General features: G+C 38.6%; 1 protein-coding gene across 1 annotated transcript in view; it reads right to left on the bottom strand.

Annotated features, from left to right (window-relative positions):
• Window positions 1-228: 228 nt before the first annotated feature.
• Window positions 229-18680, bottom strand: part of SLC40A1 (solute carrier family 40 member 1) — a 30529-nt gene continuing 12077 nt past the window's right edge. Inside the window, exons 3-8 of the mRNA XM_075285142.1 lie at window positions 16167-16326; window positions 12268-12383; window positions 10238-10364; window positions 8391-8633; window positions 3945-4604; window positions 229-944 (exon numbers count right to left, since the gene is read on the bottom strand). Coding sequence (XP_075141243.1) covers window positions 628-944; window positions 3945-4604; window positions 8391-8633; window positions 10238-10364; window positions 12268-12383; window positions 16167-16326 — 1623 coding nt within the window. The 3' untranslated portion in view covers window positions 229-627. The remainder of the gene's footprint in view (window positions 945-3944; window positions 4605-8390; window positions 8634-10237; window positions 10365-12267; window positions 12384-16166; window positions 16327-18680) is intronic.

Here is an 18680-nt window from a genome sequence, read left to right as displayed (position 1 = left end):
AAAACACGGATAGCACACTGATGTCAGCCACGGTTATCTGCAAGAGTCCCTAATCTTACGTGGTTTTGTCATATTTTGATTTTCTTTTTTAAAAATATGATTAATAACAAAAAGCACTAACAAATAATCACATAATAAACACGACAGAATTTGGCCCCTGTGTGTTTTACACAGGGGCCAAATTCTGTCGTGTTTATACATATTTTGGACCATCTCTCCTAATATATTAACTGCTTGCTCTATTTTTGTAATGTTTTGCATTTAATGTGCCCTTCCTCAAAAATAAATTGTAATGTGGGTGTGCTGTAGGTGTACATCGAATTTAGTATTTACCACGTTGAAAACTTTTTCTGCAAATACACTCTACTTCTAACTTGCCCATAAAAAAATGCACCACAAACCTTTAGTGAACTTTTATGCACTCCATTTAGAGAACTGTGACAAATTTATGTACTAGCGTGAGACATTTTAAGAAACCTGGCACAAACAAAAGAAAGAAAAAAAAATAAACCAACACACGCACAGACACACTAGTAAAATATCAAGTCAGAAAAAAAAACCTCTAATCCTCCACTGTATGCACAACACAACATAAACTAATGAATGGTTGCTGAATTTAATGCCCTTTTAAACTGAAGAATCAGCAGGTTGCTGATCCTTTGACACTGATTTTGGATCTAAGGAAAAGCAAGAAAACAGTTGCATTCCAATATTTTTGTAAGCAAATCGAAAATACATTATGTGTCCCATGGCAACAAACGACACTGAAATCAGAACAAGCAAGCCAAATGCTTCGGGGTTGGGTCCCAAGATCACCATTATAAAATGCATAAGATCAAGAAGATAATTCATGGAGTTTTGGACACCATTTATAATTCCTCTTTCAGACTCAATTACATTTTCTTGAAGGAGCTGGGTTACTGTCAGATCAAAGGACCAAAGACCTACAAAAAAACACAATGCATATTTGAAACATTTTTGAAACTGAAATATTTAGTTACATATTTTACACTGCATAACATGTTTCTAGATTTTTGCTTTGTATCTTCTAAAGCAATACAAATATGAATAATGAGGTAGAAGGTCATTGAAAAATGTTTGTATATGTATCATAATAAGAACTAAACATTCACAAAGTATTCAAACATTACAACAGTTCTAAATACTTGGGTAGTGCAAGAGGTTTATTTCTACCAAATTGCTTTAATTTTTTACTGGCAGGTGGTGAGGGCATGTATTAATATTTTGTTTCATTCTGTTCCAGATAGAACAGTCTTACAACCAGACACAGAACTGTTAATCTCCTCCTATTTATACATTCCCACAGACACATTAATGACGGAATTGCTGAGAATTTATTTTATATGTTGGGAATTTTATTTGGAGTTTCTTTAAGACCTGAGCCTGGATTCTGTTCAGGGATTCCATCCCTGAATTCTCTTAAAAAATGCGGAGACAAAAATCCTGCAAGCATTATAGTCTATGGCCCTGTTGGCGAACCAAAGGCATGTGTGCCAGAGAAGGCACTCAGAGTCCTCTGTTGACACACACACCATCGCTCTGATAGCTCACTAGCGAGGAATCCGGTACAGGATTCCCCGTTAGTGAGTGATCGTTTCTTTCAGCTGTTTGTGTAAATGCACATACAGCTGAAAACTGTCAGTCTAGGCCATGGATCTGCCGGGCCACGACTTACAATGACAATAGAGTGTGACCTCTACCCTGAAGCAGGCGCAATGACGTCATTCCTCCACGCCTGGGAGGCAAGGTAAGTAGCATATAATACTGTGTGGGGGCCCAAAGTTGAGCAAATAATACTGTGTTGGAGCCCACTGTGGAGTATATAATACTGTGTGGCGGACCACTGTAAAGCCTATAATACTGTGCAGGGGCGCACTGTGAAGTACCTAATACTGTGTGGGGCCAGTGTGGAGCGCATTATACTGTCTGGGGGCGCCTTCACTATTTATCTCACAGTTTCTGTTTTATAGCAGATGTGATATTAGTACAGGCTGTAATAACATTGCACGGCCACAATAAAACAGATCCTGTGTGCAGAATGGAAACCTGAACCCAGGTGTGAACCTTAAAGAAATACTTCAGTACAATTGTTCCATTCTACCAAGTAAATGTAATTTTTTTTAGGGTAAAAAAGTTGTCTAAATGCAACATTACAACGTGAACCGAATATATGTAAAGGAAGTCTGTCATCAGTTAAAAAAATAAAAATAATCAAGGTATCTTGTAGAGGAGAGTCTACTGTTTCCAACTGTGGCCCTGTCATTCAGCTTTAGAGCCCCATTTTCATGTAAATGAGGGGAACCTGGATCACCAAATATGAACAACAGATATTGTAGAAACAACAGGTAGGTTTTGTAATTAGATCTATAACATCTATTAGATCTATAATCTATTTATTGCTGATAGACTCCCTTTAATAATTTTGTAGACATATGGAATTATGTTATGATAAATATATTTGTATCAAAAAAAGTTAAATGGTATTATAGAAGAGATACGTTTATTAGCTAACAACAAAAATTACATTGCAAGTTTTTACAGCACCGATGCCCCTTTATCAGGCAAACTTACTGTAGATATGGATGACTGGGAATAGAGCATAACATTCCAGAGATATTACAGAAATAGTCTGGAGAATTTATCAATCCCTCTATGAATTTATCAATCTGGTGCACACTTGGAGCCTCTTCATATAAATGAGCTGTGCCCTGCGCTGGTCGGGGGACTTTATTAAGACTAGCTTACGAAACACCAGTCTTAATGATATATCATCTTATGTACATAATTGTATAGAATTATTAAGATAACCCAGGACAATAAAACTGAGATTCTTGTTACAGATGAATGGTGATGACCTAGGAGTCCAAAACATGTGAAGCATGTGTACATCATTATGCTCATATGATGCTTCACACTCTCATTAAATGGACTCCAGATCTATGGACTCCTGAGCCCTGGATAAATGATTCCTGAGGCTGGGTCCCCACTGGCCTGGAAACGCCGCAATTTGTCTGCGGCGGAAAAATAGTGGGAAAAAATCGCGGCATTTTACAGTATCTGCAAAGTGGATGGGATTCATGCGAATCCCATGCCCACTTTGCATTTCAAACCGCAGCGCGGACACGCTGCGATTTACAAATCCGGCGTGGTTTTGGAAATCGCAGCATGTCAATTATACAGTATCAACGGAAATGCCAGCGGCTTCCCCGTAGTGGGAATAATAATGGTAACAGAAAGTCCGCGGAGGAAGACTCCACGAACTTTCTGTTGGAAGTGCTTCGGGAAGAACCATAAATGCGTGCCCACCACGTTTTTTTCTGCAGCGCTTTGGCGCTGTGTATCGTCCCGTGGGGTCTTAGCCTAATAGTTAATTTGAAAAATTAACAAATAGCAAATTGACAATGTGACAGGTGTAAAATGACAACATTTAAAGTTAGATGTACATAGAAATACAAGCACCTGTGCAAAGATTAAACAGCTAATGCACAATAGCTGCATTTCTCAATATCAACCTAGAAAAAGCTTTAAAAAGAGTCTTAATACTAGAACCTAATATATGACTCTAACTGAACAGTGTTTTCCCATTGTAAATTGGTGCCTCTGTTGCCAAAAACTTGCTGTAATAACTGATGCAAATCAGTTATTTGGTTCAATAATAGTGTAACTGCCTAACCATTTTGGAGAAACATGGGTGTTGCCGTTGCTCCATACAGGTCACCTGCCTATTTACAACTAAGAAATCAATCTTGTCAACTAGGGAATCAATTCACACAGGGAAAAAAAAGCACATGATTCAAGTGACCCTAACCTATCTGTGGAGTATCTATATGCTGGGTCCTGGTGACCACCTTCTTTTAAAACAAGACCATTATTTAACCAAAACCCAGATATCTATTTAGGAAATACCTATTGATTGTACTTACCAATTCTAGCTGCAATAACTCCAGCAAAAAGTAAACTAACTGAGGTCAATGGAATTGAAATATCTGTTTCATCGGTTGTTGAGATGGAGATATTCAAATTTTGTAGGCTGGTTGTAGGGAACTGATAGGCATCGCCACCTGGAGATAATGTAGGTAAGGGCTCTCCTTCAAGAAAGCGAGTACCAATGTCTTGAAATGGAGAAACTGTAAGATCTAATGGACTTCCAGGCATAAAGACCGAGACTACACACAGAACTAAGCTGCTCAGTTGAGCTATTCCTGAAATGAATCCTGTACGAACCAGGCCACATCTTTTTCTTAGCCAGGTAAACGCCACAGTTCCCATAATTCCAGTAACTGCAGATGCTCCCATAAGGATACTGAGAACAGAGCCACTCAAACCTTGTGTGTAGGCATAGCCAGTGGTGATACAGTCAAAGCCAAGGACAGTCATGTAGAGGAAAGCAAGACCCATGCCAGCCCAAAACACTGATTGGTTGTAGTATGCAACCCAACCATCGCGGAAGGTACGAAATGGTTCTGTAATTTTCTCACTGCATATTGACTTTTTGGAACTTCTACTTGTCACCACACTTTTCTCTCCCATAAGTTCGATATCTTCGGTAGGTTTTTCATTGTTATTTGAGTTTGCATCTATAACTTCAAAAATAAAACAAAATTAAATCTAATGTAGACACAAATAAGTATCTGTATGATTAATAGATATGATGAACTAGGCATATTTGAATTTTCATTGTAGAAATTTTTTTTTAGAACACATACCAATGTAACATATTAAAAGCACTTTGGGTGAGATTTATCAATTTATGATGCCTTGTACAGTAGTTTTCTGATGAACAAGCCATGATATTTTTACATATTTTTAAAGCAAAAGTTAGCAACACCGCCCTCGTCACTTTCTGTGAAGAGGTTTCAAGAAGAGGTTTCACCAAGCAAGGGACGTGGCCCCCCCCCATTCCCCAAATTTTTGACCATTTATGCCAGCTTGAATCTGAATGTTCCTTGAATCATAGCTGGAACAGATTTCAGTGAAGGCGAATGAGTGTGCTTGATTTAAAGAATGAGTGTGCTTGACATAAAGAATGAGGTGCAATCTCCACCAAGGAGACTTGAAGTCTTCTTAAATCACCCCTATTATAAATAAGAAATGAATAAAGATAAAAAGGATAAAAAGATAACATATTAGAACTTTCTTTCTAATTTCAGTTGGCTTTTATTAATGTTTCTATAAAAATTGTGGTTATAAACTAAAAGCCAATGCATTGATCACTGCATAACTGACTTTTCTAACCTCTGTTAATCAACTGTAGCACTCTGGTCACATAGTTTAAGCGAACAGGGAGAAACCAGGAGGACATATGGACAGGGGTTGTGCTCATGAGATAACACCTTCATTTTGCAATCACTGTCAGCTACTTTGGAGATCATGGGCATATACAGTCATGGCCGTAAGTGTTAGCACCCCTGAAATTTTTCCAGAAAATTAAGTATTTGTCCCAGAAAATTATTGCAATTGCATATGTTTTTTTATACATGCTTATTTCCTTTGTGTATAGTAGAACAACACAAAAAAAAAAAGAAAAAAAGTGAAAGCCAAATAATTTGAAGCAAAACTCCAAACCTTTCAGCTGAAATTCTGGACCACTCTTCTTTCTTCTTTTACAAACTTCTCCAGATCTCTCATATTTTAAGGCTGCTTTCTCCCAAAAGCAATCTTAAGATCTCTGCACACGCGAGATCCAGACTCATTGCTGGCCACAGCAGAACTTTCCAGTGCTTTGTTTCCATTCATTTCTGGGTGCTCTTTTAAGTTTGGGGTCACTGTCTTGCTGGAACACCCATGACCCATGACCTAGGACGCAAACCCAAATCTTTTGTGTGCGCAAGGAATCATAAAATCTGAAAAATACCAGTCAGTCAAGTAACCCAGTGCCAGAGGCAGCAATACAAACCCAAAACATATTTGAACCTCCTCCATATTTGATTCTTGGTACTGTGTTCTTTTGCTTGTAGGCCTCATTCTTTTTTTTTTTTAGGTAAACAGTAGAATGATGTGCTTTACCAAAAAGCACTGGTTTGTCTCTTCTGTCCACAAGATTTTTTCCCAGAAGGATTTTTACTTATGTACAATTTGGCAAACTGCAGTCTGACTTTTTTGTTTCTGTGTCAACAGTGGGGCCTCCTGGGTGTCCTGCCATAGCATTTCATTTCATTCAAATGTTGACAGATAGTTTGCATTGACATTGATGCCCCCTGAGCCTGCGAAACGGCTTGAATTTCTTTGGAACTTCATTGAGGCTTCTTATCCACCATCCAGATTATCCTGCGTTGCGTTTTCTACAATATTTATTCTCAAGTTCTCAGACAGTTCTCTTCTCTTCTTTCTGTTCTCCATATGCAAAGATTACATTAACTTCTCTCCTTTTTATCTGTTTTCAGGTGTGATTTTTATATTGCCCACACTTGTTACTTGCCAAAGGTTATTTTGAACTAGCATCCCATGCTTGAAAAAAGTTATTTACCCACAATTTTGAAAAGGTGCCAACAATTTTGTCCAACCTATTATTAAAGTTTTGTCCGAAAATTATGTCCAATTCGTCATTATCTTCTCTGGTTTTTTGTGTTATTCCACTACACACAAAGGAAATAATACATGTGTATAACAAAACACAAATTTAGATTTTACAATACCAGATAGCAAAAATATGAATGAAGCAAAGGAAACTATGTTCTTGGAAGTGATGAGTTTCCTGTGGTGTTGTGTGTTACACCACTTCAGCTTATCCTGCTTTTTTTTCATGGTAAAGAGAAACACAGAAAGACCATGGTTACAATGCCAAATCATAAATATCCTACAACACAGTTCTTGCATGTTTTGATGCTACTTCTAGAAGCATTTTGGAATGTAGTTCTGTGACTTTTACATACCACTTAATCACTGAACTGTTGTTACTCCTTGATGCTTCCACTTTACACTAAGAGCACTTACAATTGACTATGGAAGATGTAGAAATGTCAAGAACTGACTTTGGCTCAAGAAAATACAGCAAAATAAGCTGCGTTTGCACAATGTGGGGCCTCAGCCCTTAAAGTCGCATTGCTTCAGTTTGACCCTTACTATTGTTTGCGGAATGAAACTGCATGACCAAGAGCTTGATTTTAACTACCATATATACTCAGGTATAAGCTGACTTTTTCAGCACATTTTTCATGCTGAAAGAGCTCTCCTCGGCTTATACATGAGTCAGGGTCCACGGAGCACAGAGAACTAGAAGGACCTGAAAGGGGAGGTCCTTTAGTGCTACTGCTCTGTGATTGGTTTGTCATGAGGTCACGTGACTGAGATGTCATCAAAAGTCCTGTAGCCACTGGTATGTAACATCTTGCAGATAAGGTTGAGTCTAAATCCTAGTAACTCCACCCACACCAGAGTCCGATCACATGGTCATGACGTCATCAGAGGTCCTTTAGCACACTAGGATTTAGCATCTACCCTGCAGATGAGTGGCCAGGATTCATTGTGTCTTATGGAAGATGTCTGTTGTATGGAGGAGAGGAAGCTGCAGTAAGTGACACACACAGGGACCTTCCGTTAGTTACTCTGCCTATTAATGTCAGGCATTTGGAGTTATTAATTTAGTTTCAGTAACTCCATGTGCCTCACATTAATAACAGTTAACCCCATCATGTCCCTCATATTAACCCCTGTGTTCCCCATATAAGGGTTACTAATATGTGAGATACATGAGGGTACTAATGAAGGACCTTAATTATGAAGATACCTAATTATTACCTCCATACGTCCCACATATCAGTAACTCTTATGTGAGGAACACAGGGGGTTAATGTGATGGACATGATGGGGTTAACTGCTATTCCTATGATCCCCATGGAGTTACTAAGCTGCAATGCACATGACCAGACTTTTTATCTGCAATGGTGGATTCCCCTCCCCCCCTTGGTTTATACTCGAGTCAATAAGTGTTCCCAGTTTTTTGTGGTAAAATTAGGGGTCTCGGCTTATATTCGGGTCGGCTTATACTCGAATATATACGGTACCTTTTTTCAAAAGATATAGGGTGAAACACCTGAACAATTAAGAGGGTTATTCATAAAGTTTTGGTCATGCAGCTTATTTTATTTTTTTTTAAATGTAGATTGTGAGCCCCACATAAGAGCTCACAATGTACATTTTTCCCTATCAGTATGTCTTTGGAATATGGGATGGAAATCCATGCAAACACGGGGAGAACATACAAACTCCTTGCAGATGGTTTTATGCCCTTGGCGGGATTTGAACACCAGGACTCCAGCGCTGCAAGGCTGCAGTGCTAACCACTGAACCACCGTGTGGCCCCTTGAGGTCATGCAGTTTATATATACATTTCTAGATACATATCAGAAAAGAAATGTTTTATCCAATACCTTTTATGTTTAATTGTTTTAATTCCTGTTCATCATCTTTTTTGCAAGATTTAATGGCTAATGCTGGTGTCTTTTGGTAAACCTTCCAAAGTAGCAAATATTCTAAACACATTGACAATAAGTTCCAACCAGCAATGAATCCACATCCTATAACGGGTGAACCAAAGGTCATTATCTGTCCAACTGCCAATGGAGCCAATATGTTTGTCAGCTGGTCGATTCGCCTCACTGTTGCATTCATATCTGTCAAAAAAAAACATGTAGAACAAATTTATTTCCGTTCTATACACAAAAATTTTGTTAAGGGGTTTATGCATTGTAAATTTAAATAAACAATTTAACAATATACATTTGCTATTAGGTCTTCCTTGTCTGACAAGCCACTCAGGCCAACCAACAGAATTACAGCAAGTAGATCACTGTCTTAGTTTGCTACATCTCTTGGCCTGAGTGAACTAACACAGTGAGTGCCTAGCTATCAGCTTGCTGAGTCAGCGAGGCTGACTGTGGATAAAACTGAAGTGAACCATTGGATAAAGGTTTCTCCCATAAAGAGTGTTATTACTTAGAGCCTGTGATAACAAAGATACTAACAGGGCAGCAGCCCGCATACAATCCTGTGTGCTACTGTCTCTAGTAGTTAGTAGTCAGAGGTTTGAGGCAGCAGAGCGGACTATGGACAGGGTTGTCACAGTGAGGCAGACTGAGTCTTTACTTTTGATTTACTGTAATCCAACCGACACAAGCCCAACATGCTAAAGGCCACAACAGACACTGAAATATGAAGAAACTGCATAATTGTGTATAGAAATATTTTTACACATATTATATTGTTTTGCTTTATTAGTGATTTTTAAATGTGAAATACAATTCTTCTTTTATTGTATTAGATTTCTTGTCCACAATTGTGATTTGTTCACAATAAAATCATTATTCTTCTTTACTTTTACTTTCTTTACAGTTTTACTTTTTCTGTTGTCACAGGGCTCATTTTTATTGGCGTAATTGTGGGGCATATATAATTTATTGGTTGAGTTTTATATATTTTTTTTTTTCAGATAGGGACGGAAGGAAATTTCCAGTTATTTTTTCTCGATGCACTTTTCACTATGCACTGAGTGGTAAAAATAATAAGCCAACTTTATTGTACAGGTTGTTTTACACGATTGTGGTTGCATTAAACACACATTTCTTTTATGGTGAATGACTTTTTAAAAATAAAAAAATTTCATGAAAGAACAGAGATTTTTTTTTTTTTTACATTAAAAGCATGTTAAACAGTTGCCTTTTCAAAGCACCAGTCTAGATCAGTTTTATTACTGTAGGCTTTTTTTTTTAATAAGAAAGTAAAGCAAAATAGTAAAAACACAAAGTGTAACTAGCCTAACCTGGACAACTCGCAGCCCCAAAGTGGACCTCTAGCAGGACACAATGTAACTTTAATACTTGTTCTGTGTTTATGTTCTACTCCTGGTTGAAACCTGGCCTCATGTTTATAGACCATCTTATTGATCAAAAAAATCTTTATATAGAAAAGGAATGAAACAGTAAGACATCTTACAGGACTAAGGGAAAATGGCTCAGTGCACACAGTACAACTGTGTAATTACAGTATATTAATAAAAATTAAAGGTGAAACATAAGTTATGTGGCTTTTTTGTATAAATGTGACATGTTTGGCTTTTAAATTTTACGTCACTTAAAGGAGTTATGAATCAATGATAATTAATGTCCTACCCTTTGAATAGGTCACTAGAGATTAGAGGGGGTCCGACTGAACAGCTTTGTGCACTGTGTTAAAAAATAGCTCTTTTAATTTAAGAATTATTTTTAAAAATATATCTTACCTGCTAATTTGTTCCTGTCATCTCCAGCGACAACAACAATCCAGTCCCTCTGAATTGTGATGGCTGTAGCTGTGCTGGCTAGATTTGCAGTGTTTGCTATAGTAATTACGAAGATGTAGCAGAGGGTCTGTATCAGAATTACAACATAATTAAAGATTTAACAATTAGCCACAAAGTAAAATTACTATTTCTGTGAAAATAACAACAAATCACACCAAAGTGTTTTTTTCTGTGGGGGAGCAGTCACTTTGGACCCAGAGAATAAAGTGCTTTTCTTCAAAGCAAAATCTCACCCCTCGTTCACATCTACATTTGGTAATCCATTAGGCTACCTTCACATGGAGTAACGCTTCGCTCATTCTGACATGTAAACACGTGTCAGAGTGAGTGGAGTAAAACAGAATCCCATTGACTTCAGTGGGTAGCGCGCGTAAGAAAGAACCCATTGAATTCAATGGTATTCTGTTTAACTCCGCTCACTCTGACACGTGTTTACGTGTCAGAATGAGCGGAGCGTTACTCTGTGTGAAGGCAGCCTTAGGGGAGTCCGCTCAAAGAATGGACTACCGAACGCATTTGCAAGCACTGTGCAGTAAATGCACACAGACCCCATAGACTATAATGGGGTCCGTATGCTTGCCGTGAGATCTCTGCATGACTCATGCAGAGAGGAAAGTAGATTGTGAAGTACTTTCCTCTCCGCATGTTTCCTTCTGCCATCTTGCGGCATGCACATGGACCCTATGGGGTGTGTGTTCTTTCACTGGAACACCGCTTGCAAATGCATTTGGTATTCCGTTCGGGGCTCCCCGGACTCCCCGGAACAAAAAACAAACGAAGATCTAGATTTTAAGGACATGTTGAGCCAGGGTTTTTATACTGACTGCCAGACTTGGAGTCAGGAAGGAATTTTTCCCCCTGAAATGGGGTAATTGGCATGAGCCTCATGGGGATTTTTGCCTTCCCTTGGATCAACACTGTAGGGATCTTAGGGTTATAGGTTGGACTTGATGGACTAATGTCTTTATCCAACCTCATCTACTATGTATATGTAACTATGAAGATATGAACGAAGGGTCACGCTAAACTATTTTTTTTAAACATGTACCTCCCTTTCAACTATTTTTCATACATCATAAACGCAAATGAATTCTACTCTAACAGAACCCATTTTGAGGGACTACAACAGTCGAAGCATTAGGGGAGATCTCTAGCTTCATACCAGGAACAGCCACCCATTTAGCACAATTAAAAAAGTTAATTAACATTACTGAAATAGAATGCAAAAACCCAAAAGCTATGCTATAAACCAAGTTAAATCTGCATTTTGAAACACATAAGCTGATGTACCCCTGTAGTCATTGTATTGAATTTTATCTTGTGTTGTCTAGAAAATAACTTGGTCTTCTTAACAAGATGTGCTGGACCTAACTTTAATATATTTTTTTCATTTACTAAACATTCACTATTTTTGCAAATCTCCTATAAATGTGGAAATACCGTTTTAAGTTTCTAGGGCATCACAAATAATCAAGTGTCCAGTGTGAAATTAATTACCTGCCAATGCAGAGACTGATGAGTGACAATTGACAGTAATTCCAAGTGTATTCAAGGTGATTTTATGTGTATTCAAGTTTCTATAGGCAAATGAGCATATCTAAAATTGCTTATCCCTGATAATATGGCCATTTAACCCATTAACTGCCTTTTTTTCCCCAATAATACGGGAACTGCACTGTGAAAATGACCTTGTGTGTGCAAGGCAATGCATGCACGTGATCAGTTTAGGTTTCCTATCACGGGTGACATCCTGCTGGAGCACGTGAATGTCTTGTTTCTATTCCTCAATGACAGATGGTGTTCGTAGGTGGGTTAAAGTACCCGATCCCCAATTGAGAATCATGGCAGTTAATGGATTAATAGAGGCTTACCAGGAACTTTCATTATTTCCTCAATGAAGTAACAAACAGGAAAAGTAAGTTTATAGTTTTTAAACTGTTACTGTTGTCATTATTGCATTAGGAACTAACCAAAAGCCATCCTTGATACATCGTCAAAAGTTCAGTCTTGTACAAGAAAACCACCATCAGGATAATGCCACAAATTATTACAGAAACATTCTGTACGATTAAGGAAGTCTGTGCCACTGTTAAAAAACAGGGGAAAAGTAAAGTTATACAAGGTTTAAAATATTAAATCATTTTATATTTTCTCTGTTTTGAAAGGCACAAACTGAATAAACTGAGTGAGTATGACATACAATTACAAATTTGTTTTCACTTTTACCAACAAATTGCTTTTTTTTACATATTAAAATTATTATTTTAAATATATTAGGGATTTTGATAAGAAAGAGTTACAAGACCAGCATAAGAAGTCACCCCTAGGAAAGTTACTGCATGGCTACCTATATGACTACCATCATGGCTGTTATTTCTATACGCTAAACCTGTGACTCTACCATGCTTTCCTAAATACCACTCCTCTTCCTCAATGGTTACACTGACTTTGGGTCAGTGAGAGAAATTTTGGAGTTGGGATAGAAACCGTTTCCTTTTTTAGGATGTTTTGCTCATGCGAACAGCAAATATGCAGCAAAACAGATCCGTCAGACAGGAAAATGGTAATTTATGAGCACAGTCAGGAAAGCTGCTAGCTGTCTGTGAATAATATTCTATACGTAATCACACAAGCATCCAGAAGCAGATACAAGTACATAGATGACATTGAAAGCCCTCCCCTCTGCATTTACTGTGTTAAGAGACCAGCAAGGAGCTCCCTTAGTGAAGATGTCTTTCTTTTTAATGATATGTATGAATGGGACTTCCCTTGTAACAGGGAACGAATTACAAATTAGCAAAGTAGATACCTGGTGGCAGTATATAAACGAGAACCTTCCACCACCTCCAAGTCCAACTCTTTGCATCAATTAATAGATGTAATGCCACTGATTCTACCACGGTAGGAATTTTTCTTTAGCCCCCACCGGTCCTGAGCAATCAGTTTTGGTGTCTGGTGCTACAGTCCTATGAAAAAGTTTGGGCACCCCTATTAATCTTAATCATTTTTTGTTCTAAATATTTTGGTGTTTGCAACAGCCATTTCAGTTTGATATATCTAATAACTGATGGACACAGTAATATTTCAGGATTGAAATGAGGTTTATTGTACTAACAGAAAATGTGCAATATGCATTAAACCAAAATTTGACCGGTGCAAAAGTATGGGCACCCTTATCATTTTATTGATTTGAATTCCCCTAACTACTTTTTACTGACTTACTGAAGCACAAAATTGGTTTTGTAACCTCAGTGAGCTTTGAACTTCATAGCCAGATGTATCCAATCATAAGAAAAGGTATTTAAGGTGGCCAATTGCAAGTTGATCTCCTATTTGAATCTCCTCTGAAGAGTGGCATCATGGGCTACTCAAAACAACTCTCAAATGATCTGAAAACAAAGATTGTTCAACATAGTTGTTCAGGGGAAGGATACAAAAAGTTGTCTCAGAGATTTAACCTGTCAGTTTCCACTGTGAGGAACATAGTAAGGAAATGGAAGACCACAGGGACAGTTCTTGTTAAGCCCAGAAGTGGCAGGCCAAGAAAAATATCAGAAAGGCAGAGAAGAAGAATGGTGAGAACAGTCAAGGACAATCCACAGACCACCTCCAAAGAGCTGCAGCATCATCTTGCTGCAGATGGTGTCACTGTGCATCGGTCAACTATACAGCGCACTTTGCACAAATAGAAGCTGTATGGGAGAGTGATGAGAAAGAAGCCGTTTCTGCACGTACGCCACAAATAGAGTTGCCTGAGGTATGAAAAAGCACATTTGGACAAGGCAGCTTCATTTTGGAAACAAAAATTGAGTTGTTTGGTTATAAAAAAAGGCGTTATGCATGGCGTCCAAAAAGAAACAGCATTCCAAGAAAAACACATGCTACCCACTGTAAAATTTGGTGGAGGTTCCATCATGCTTTGGGGCTGTGTGGCCAATGCCGGCATCGGGAATCTTGTTAAAGTTGAGGGTCGCATGGATTCCACTCAGTATCAGCAGATTCTTGAGAATAATGTTCAAGAATCAGTGACGAAGTTGAAGTTACGCCGGGGATGGATATTTCAGCAAGACAATGATCCAAAACACCGCTCCAAATCAACTCAGGCATTCATGCAGAGGAACAATTACAATGTTCTGGAATGGCCATCCCAGTCCCCAGACCTGAATATCATTGAACATCTGTGGGATGATTTGAAGCGGGCTGTCCATGCTCGGCGACCATCTAACTTAACTGAACTTGAATTGTTTGTCCAAAATACCTTTATCCAGGATCCAGGAACTGATTAAAAGCTACAGGAAGCGAGTAGAGGCTGTTATCTTTGCAAAAGGAGGATGTACTAAATATTAATGTCACTTTTCTGTTGAGGTGCCCATACTTTTGCACCGGTCAAATTTTGGTTTAATGCATATTGCGCATTTTCTGTTAGTACAATAAACCTCATTTCAATCCTGAAATATTACTGTGTCCATCAGTTATTAGATATATCAAACTGAAATGGCTGTTGCAAATACCAAAATATTTAGAACTAAAAATGATTAAGATTAATAGGGGTGCCCAAACTTTTTCATAGGACTGTATTTAGTCTCTTTACTGTCAGAAGGGTAGTGTCAGGCAGGAGCAGGTAAGGGGTGTGATTCTGAGCTCTGACACTGGTTGCTTCTGACTGGAGCTCTGAATCATACCTGACACTGCCCTTCTGACATTACAGAGCTTAAAAAGCACATTACACATCAACAGTACCTGCAGTGGCGGATCCAGGCTTTGTGGGGCCCTGGGCAATTGACATTGGTGGGGCCCTAGTTACCAGGGGGTCTGGAATACCCCTCTCAGGATTTTTTGAAAAAAAAAAAAAAGCCCTAAAAATGCGTTTTGAGGCGTTTTTTTTTAACTAGTTAGCTGTGTTTGACCAACTTATAAAACTTATTTGTGTACTATTATAGTAGTTTATTTGTGTACAATAGTACATATAGTATAGTACATATAGTACATATAATATATAGTACTATATATTAGTATAGTTGGCACTATAGGTAGTACGCATTGACTGAATTTTTTATACAAAATAATGTCTTTTCTGTGTATATTTTCATGTTTTAGCGTGCTGAAAATGGTTAGCTAAACCCAAAAGCAAAAAGTTGACATGGTTTATCATAAAATATGCCTCGTTGGCTCGAATTGAATATAGAATAAAAATTTTCCATTCTATATTCAATTCGAGCCGCTTTAGGCCCAGGAGGGCTGTACAAAAAAAATAATAACAATAAATACCGGATTGTGGTTTTATTTATTTCACATTGATTCACTCTTTGCTTGCTTATGGGTCTGGTTAAGGGGTCACGCTTCTAACCGACCTGCGTTTTTCGGTTAGGTCCGGACCGCAGGGCCCCACTGGCTTGCCCGGACCATTTTTTGTGGGCTTCTTTAAGTATTTCACACTGATGCAATAATTTCGGAGTGAGAAATTTCAATATAACAGATTTCAATGTCTCTTTTACTCTTTGCTTGCTTATGGGCTGGTTGAGCTTAAGGGCCTTGTGCTTCTAACTGATCGACCCGACCTGCGTTTGGTTAGGTCCGGGCCGCGCCGCGGGGCCCTGCTGGGCGCGGAGCCCCGGGCGGTTGCCCGGCACGCCCGGCCATGGATCCGCCCCTGAGTACCTGTGCTTGTTACTTGGAATTTTTTCTCTCGCCTTCACCATTCCCAACTGTGCTGGAATTAGTGGAGCGACCCCTATTAACAGATGCTAAAAACTAATTAATAATAAAGCTAATAAATAGTTAATAGTTAATAAAGCTGACTATATAGAAATTGGTCAATAATATAATATATACATTTAAATGCACCCATCAACCCTTGAGAATATATTACCTTTAAGTCGTGGGTTTTTGTCAACCCAGTCTCCGATTATAGCTCCAAGGAAAAGGACAGAGCCTGCAACTACCAGTCCATAAACAGCTGTGAGAAGTAAATTGTTTCCATACAGTTCTACCAAAAAAAGAGAGACAGCAAAGTGCCACATACGATCACCCTGTAACACAAAGTAAAAAAAAAATATCAATAACATTTTCAAATCCTTTGTTTTAATTCTCCGTGCTCTAGCCCTTGTGATCCTTTACATTTTCTGAGTATCAGGGTAAGATCACATGTAGTTTTTTGGTCCAGACTTTAACACAGAATCCGCATCACAATCCGGGTCAAAAAAATGCCTCCCATTGACTTCAATGGGAGCCGGTCATTTCCTTTTTCCATGAGCGGTAAAATACCAGTCGCAGAAAAAAGAAGTAACCTGCCCTATATGGATGGGGATTCCGCTGTGGAAAACGCGTTTGCAGCTAGCCGTGGCAGGTGGATTTTGGTCTGGATTCTGACACGGCTAACAGCAAAATGCGGCCCAAAAAACCACGTGTGAACTTACCCATAGTGAAACTGGAACACTGTGTAAATAACCCATGATGTACAATATTTTTCCCATCATTTCACATCTTTGATTATGGGTCCAATGACCTGAACTAACAGCCATAGGGCATACGTACAGGTTCAAGTTCATACATTCTGTTTTTGAAGCCAATATCAAGTATGGATCATCATTTTAGGTTACAAAAAATGCTACATAAAGGTGGTAAAGTCAGTGCTGTGGCTATCAGTGGTTTCACTTAAAGGCAATGTGTCGCCAGAAAATGACCTATTCCTTTTTTAAATATTTTTGTTAACTATATTAATAAAGAATATTTTGAAGATGTCACCTCACTTATCAGACTACTGATGATCACAGATATCATGTGATAACATATACCTCCCAACTGTCCCGGATTCAACTGTCCTGGTCGGTGGGATGTATATCCAGGTATCAACTCATCTGCATCCAGAGGACGCAAATAATTTGAGTACAAGAATGGTGAAGCACGTAGCAGGAGGTAGTAGGCATAATGTAATTATGTCACTTAAATCACGCTGCAGCTCCCTGAAGTCTCTGGGAGAAGAGACAGAAGATAAGAACAGCAGGGAATAGTGAGTATTAGGTTTTTTATGTTTGTTTGGGGTAGCTGGAGAGGGACATTAAAATTGGGACAACTGGAGGAGGACATTATACTGTTGGGGCAACTGCCAGGGGACAGAGGAGGTTGCAATGCTGTCTTTATTATTTCAAAGATATCACTGGTTGAAAACAGAGTCAGTATTGGGATATTTATAAAGTTAAATATAGAAAGTTGAATATAAATTTACTAATCCAGACTGCATTTTCAACCAGCGATATTTATGGAAATAATACAGATAGCACTGCAATCTTTGTGTCATATCAAAGAAGTGCACGTTCATGTTTGGAGTTTCTACATTTCATAACATCCAATATGTAATAGTTTGAAGGGATTCTCCTCTACCCTTAGGCTGCGTTCATACAGAGTTTTTTGGTCAGGAATTTGGTCAGGAAACTGACTCAAATTTCTCCTCCTAAAAATGCCTCACCATAGGACTGTATGGTGAGGCGTTTTTTGGAGGAGGAATTTTAGTCAGTTTCCTGATCAAATTCCTGACCAAAAAACTCTGTGAAGGGTAAGTTCACACGGAGTTTTCTTGGTCAGGGTTTTGGCATTGTCAAAACCGGACCGGAAAACGCATGAGGCGTTTCCTGAGGCGTTTTTTGCCATTTGAAGTCTTTCCTGAATTGTTTTTCGAGGAGTTTCCTGATCTGTTTCTTTTTAGAATGTGGTCATAAATTATATTTAAAAAACATCTGGCGTTTCCTGATCAGGTTTTTGCCATTTCCGCTTCAGGTTTCTGACCAAAAAAAACGCGAGCAGGAAAAACCGGCTCACATAGACTAGCATTGAATCTGCGAGCCGGAAAAGGCATGCGGCTTCAAAAAGAATGAACATCTTGCTTCTTTTTTACTGCTAGCGGAAAAAACGCTGGCGGCAAAGACTCAGAAGCATTTTACATACTTTGAATGGTGAGGCGTTTTTTGGTTCAGGGTTTGGAGGCGGATTTCTGCCAAAACCCTGACCAAAAAACTCCATGTGAACGCAGCCTTATTTTCTCTGCATTTTACACAACAGTCCCATACTCCATACAGTTACCCAGTGAGAGGCAGGGAAAAGCTCTCAATACAGAAGCAAAGCAAAGCATAAAGAGATTAAGGACTTTACAGAAAGGAGCCAAAATTTGCTAATAAAATGTATTAATGACACAAATACTGCTAAAAAATTAGAAGTTGTCTGAAAGTTTAATTACACTTTAAAGGGGTATTCCCAACTTCCCTGTTCACCAAAGTGCAGACTGTATGCTCTGTTCACTTCCTGGTTTTCTTGGTAAATTGGTGGGCGGGATTCACTTGCTCTGCTAACTCTCTTCATAGCAGTACATGTTTGGAGTCAGTAATGAGGG

The sequence above is a fragment of the Leptodactylus fuscus genome, chromosome 8 (genome assembly GCF_031893055.1).
Source record: "Leptodactylus fuscus isolate aLepFus1 chromosome 8, aLepFus1.hap2, whole genome shotgun sequence".
Taxonomy (NCBI): domain Eukaryota; kingdom Metazoa; phylum Chordata; class Amphibia; order Anura; family Leptodactylidae; genus Leptodactylus; species Leptodactylus fuscus.
This window is presented reverse-complemented; position numbering and strand designations above follow the sequence as displayed.